At 31.7% G+C, this 5,202-nt stretch overlaps 1 protein-coding gene across 4 annotated transcripts in view; it reads left to right on the top strand.

The window, feature by feature from the left end:
* LOC102603935 (V-type proton ATPase subunit F) overlaps positions 1-853 on the top strand; it is a 6,406-nt gene extending 5,553 nt beyond the window's left edge. For all 4 annotated transcript variants that reach the window (XM_006364931.2, XM_006364932.2, XM_006364933.2 and 1 more), the window contains exon 5: positions 403-853. In XM_006364931.2, coding sequence (XP_006364993.1) covers positions 403-567 — 165 coding nt within the window. In that variant the 3' untranslated portion in view covers positions 568-853. The remainder of the gene's footprint in view (positions 1-402) is intronic.
* Positions 854-5,202: the final 4,349 nt, after the last annotated feature.

Below are 5,202 nucleotides of genomic sequence, written 5' to 3'. Positions count from 1 at the left end.
GTCAATTCCCCCCCCCCCCAATCTCCCGGTCGAATCAAACTTAGCTGAACCCAGTTTAGTAACTACATGAGTGTAGCACTTACTGTTTCTTATCTGTCATTAGAAGTATTATTGTTTTTAGATAAACTAAAGATTGTGGGTTGCAGTCAAAATGCATCTTTTACTTTTGTTGTACTCCAGTTCAATTTCAATCTACTAAGTAAATCCAACTAAGACGTTGTAATATGGTGGAGGAGTTTCGCTATCTACCGCAAGAACTTTAAATTATTAGGCTGGAGTTTTAAGTCTGGGGGGACTAATGGTCTCCATTTTGTTTAATTGAAGACTCACCGAAAGTAAGGGTCCAAAGTAGAGTTAATTGGCATTTCACTCAATTTATTCCTTTTGGTTTATCATTTTCAGGTGGCCAACATGATAAGATTTTTGGTTGATAGTTACAACAAACCAATTCCAGCCATTTTGGAGATCCCTTCAAAGGATCATCCATATGATCCTGCCCATGATTCTGTTCTATCACGAGTGAAGTATCTCTTCTCTGCCGAATCAGTAGCTGGCGATAGGCGTTAATGTTGGAGTAATGTTTCTATATTCCCCAACTATTTCATAATATCTTGATATTGTATCATGTCCCCACTCTATCAAGAGATAATTCATTTTGTAATCTGTTTTAAATATTTAAGCGGTTTGTGTTGTTCTCGACTGTTGATTTTCAAGTTGTATAAGTTAAAAGTGACTCTGAGTGAACAACTTGTTGCAAATAAGTCAGTTGCTCTGTTCTTTGGGAGGTTCAATTGATATTATGGATGATTATTCTTAAAGAGTAATCAAATAAACTATTTGAGGACTGCATCAATTTTCTGCTCTTTGATCTCACTGTGCTCATGGAAAATTTCTTGTTAGCCCAAGAATGTACTCTTCATTTTTTGTCGGCTCAACTCTGCTTCTGAAAGTGACCATTTGTTACTTTGTGCTCAAAAGTGACAACGTTTTCTTTTGCGGAGACATGATTTGAACTCGTGACCTCAAGGTTATGAGCCTAGCGAGCTACCAAACTGCTCTACCCGAATTTGTAGAGATCCATTATCTATGTTTTTCCTGAACAAACTAGAAGTGAAACGGGTGCATAAGGATACTGTGCTCAGCCTCCATACAATCATAACATTGAAAGTATCAAGTTCTACGTTTGAAACTCCAACACAAATATTCCTTAGTAGCTCGTTGCTACAACTTCTATTTAGCTCCTTCCGCGTTTACTCACTTCACTCTCTCTCGTATAGTATCAGTTCTTCAAAACAACTGATTCTCTTATTCTTGCAGAAAAATAAGTTCTTTTGAACTTATATTGGCTCCTGTACTAGCAATTTGCCCTTCTATTACTTAACCGCCAAATCTGAGTGTAAACAGAATATACCTAAAGTTTTTGAGACATAAAATGGTTTTGTGGATAATTCGTTTTCGACTAAAATCATGTATAGTTGTATACATATATAAAAGAAAATAACTCTAAATTGAAACAGCAAAAATAACACAGGCAGAATTTTTACTTTTTCAAATAACAATTAAGGTGGAGCAGGGTCAGGAACGATGAATCTCTTTATGATCATAAACAGATCCATTTTATAAGTTCGTTCTTATAGGTAATTCCTACAAAGGATCGGACTAATGACATATAAAATACTTAAATTTTCGATGTAAATGCTACATAGTTGGTGTGTAATAAGAGCATCCATCGATAAAAGGATTATCCTAAGATGATCATCTCGTGGCTATTGAGAATGAATGAAATCATGACTAATTAAGAACTCAGTAATCACATTAAATCAAGATATGATACTGATATCACAATTTAATAATAATGACATCAAATAAGATAAATTAAATATATACATGAATAACATTCTCTTTTAACTCACCTTACAAATCGAAGAAAAGAAAAAAAAATTGAGGTATTGACCCTCAAACCAAATCTCTCCAATTCTTTTCTTCTTCCAAAAGAGTTAAAAAAACAAAAAACCATACACTAAATTAAAAGATAACCATCATGATCCCAAATACTTTCACTAATTAACTGATCATCTCCAGTAAAATCACTTAAACACAAATTCTCCAATTCAAAATCACCTAAACTCGAAATATCCATCGTTGGACTATTACTAGAATTCGTCGTTGAAGATGAACCAAATGTTTTATTTTCATTAACTGATACTAACATACCTCCCTTATGTTCTTTCTCCTTTTGATCATTGCAATTATAACAATCATATCCAAATGAAGTTACATGAGTTATTGTATTATCTTCTTCAAAATCGTCGTTGTTCTCATCTAGTCCAAAATTTAAGTTTATTGGACCTTTATGAGCTCCCAAGAAAGTATTAGCAGTGTGACATCCTGTAAATTGTTGTACTAGAGCTCGAAAATTCGATGCATCTGCATTGAGATGAGTTGTTGGAGTTTTCTTTGATGCTCGAGATCTTCTTCGAATTGGTGACTTTTTTATGGTACCATTTTTAGGACTTAACTCATGACTACACAAAGAGTTTGTAATAGTAGTAGTAGTAGTAGTGTCACAGTTTAAGGTTGATGATCTTGTCATTTGAGGGATAGAAGAGTTTTGCATGGTTTTTTTTTTTGTTTTATAATTATAACTACTTGTGTTGTGAAAACAACCTAGGCAAGAATGTATATATATATATAGTGGATTTTATTTTTTGGTTGAAAAATAATTAAAGATGGATGGTTGACTATTTTTTTTTGTTTGAGTTGGGATTAAGTAAGACCAAGATATATAGGTGTGGAGGTGTGTTTCGAGGAAAGAACATGGTTAGATAATGATATATGTGAATGCGTCATTCATCTATATACTTTTCTTATGAATATTATTTTAGAGAACTATATATTATAATTAACTAAGAGAGAGAATGAGAGTAATTTCAAAGGATAGATGAAATTATGTGTGTTGTGAAAGTAATTATGGTATGGAAGTGGCATTTTTGAGCGGTGAGAGAATCAATTGTAATGATGATGTGATTTATTCAGAGCATCTGCGTTGGAAAAAAATCTTTGATTCCATTAGTGATAATACATATTATTATTGAATCATGTTTTATGTTTTATAGCTTTCAATTTTTTTGTTTGATGAATATATTCTTTGATGTTATTCCTTTATGATGGTTAATTTGAAAATAATAGAATAGTTAAATAGAATTTGTTAGCTTGTAGGGTCTTATAAAGTAGAGTATAAGTATAATCACCTAGTTAAGTTAACTAATTAAGCATCCTTAATCATCTCCGCGTTGTAATGGAAGGGGCATGTGCTACTTGAAGATTGCGATAGATTTATAAATCATTGTCTTAAATTAATATTCTATTTAGTGAAAATGATTAACTAGTGATTATATTATCTAATGGTTGACCATGAATATTGACACGCAACCAACTAAGTTTTTCATATGCCTATTATCAGGTCGTGTTCACACCTTTTGCTTTCTATGTTGCAAAGAACACAAATACTGTTGAAAAAATTAATTTACTCGATCAGCCACAATATTTACGTAGTTTTACTTCTATCTTGTGAAGGGTAGAAATTGTTTTTGACAGACTTTTGACTTAAATACAGTAATGAGTAAATCTTCTCCTTTAATATGCTATGTCAGTTCATCTATCACCAAGACAAGTAGAACATGCTAAGAGTTGATTCCTAATGCAACCTCCATTACGACTAGGAAGTGATTTGAGTTTTATCACTCGGGTCTTGACTTCATTGTACAGGTTTTTAATGACCCTAATGTTAGCTACATATACATCTTTAGCCTCAAAACATGAATATTGAAACCTCATAGGGACTTTGTCATAGGCTTTTTCTAGTCAATGAACGTCGTATATAAGTTCATCTTCCTCAACCTATTTGGTTCATCAACCTCCTTACGCGATGTATGGCTTTTATAGTTGCCCCCCCCCCTCGTCCCCCGCACCCTCGCCCTGGGCATGGACCAAATTGTTCTCGCTGATAGACACATCTCTCTTCATCTTATCTCAATCATCCTCTCCCAAATTTTCATAGTGTGGTTTAACAACATGACACCCCTATAGTTATTACAATTCTGAGCAATATTATCATTTTATTCTTGTACAACAAAATCATTGACCCTACCTCCATACCTACACTCTTCCCGAATTCCACTAGAATCGTGTATGACCCGATCACCCTTTCTTTTCTTATCTTATGATAACCTTTTATAAATCTCCTCAAACTTAATATTCCTATAACATTCAAATCTCGACGACTTTTAGAGTGCTCTAAATCATTCTGTGAAATATTTTTATCCCCCTCTCTCTTTAAGATACTTCAAACTATAATCCTATAACATTCAAAATCTCTTCAACTAATATAATTTCACGATTGGAGCAAGTGTTTTAAATATATACCATTGTATTAGAACCAAAAAAGATGTGGAAAAATACATGATATATCATATCTTTTTTGAAATACTAAAACTTGAAACACGGTTATGACAAAAGCAGTACAACATATAAATGGAAGAATTTTTTTTTTTTTATACTTATTTAAAAAGGGATTATAAACTCAAACACATGTCAAGTCTTTATAAGGTAGTATATGTAATTAACTTTATTTGTCTTTATCGATACATCTTACAATACAAATAAAATTGTACTGCTATTTGTTTTTTAATCAATTATTTTGGCCTTCTTTCAACGTCAAATTATCTTTTTACATTTTAAAAAAATCCAAGATTCTTTCGAGAAATAGCTAAGGAACATTGAACGAATATAAATATTTTTAGGATTTAGTTGTATATACTGAAAAATAATAAGAGTTTTTACAAGATTAACATAGTATATTAACATTTTATAACTATAACAAGTTAATTAATTGCCATATTAGTTAGTTTCACCTACAAATATTGCCAAATGAACTTATATAGTCGTTCTTCTAAAAATTACTCAGTAAACATATATATTGTATCTGTATAATTAATTAGGATATAACATATACATGTGTATGTATTGGTTAGTGACTGTAATATTTTTTATCGAACAACCAAACATGTAATTTATTCTTATAAAAATTTACTTATAGTATCTTACTGACATTAATATTTTTTACACAATCAGTGCTTGGTATATGAACGTTTGGTATATATATATATATATATATATGAAGAAACTCTCAACCTATCGGTT

The sequence above is a fragment of the Solanum tuberosum genome, unplaced genomic scaffold (genome assembly GCF_000226075.1).
Source record: "Solanum tuberosum cultivar DM 1-3 516 R44 unplaced genomic scaffold, SolTub_3.0 scf00528, whole genome shotgun sequence".
NCBI lineage: Eukaryota > Viridiplantae > Streptophyta > Magnoliopsida > Solanales > Solanaceae > Solanum > Solanum tuberosum.
The sequence above is the reverse complement of the archived record's forward strand: the minus strand, read 5'-3'. Positions and strand labels throughout refer to the sequence as shown.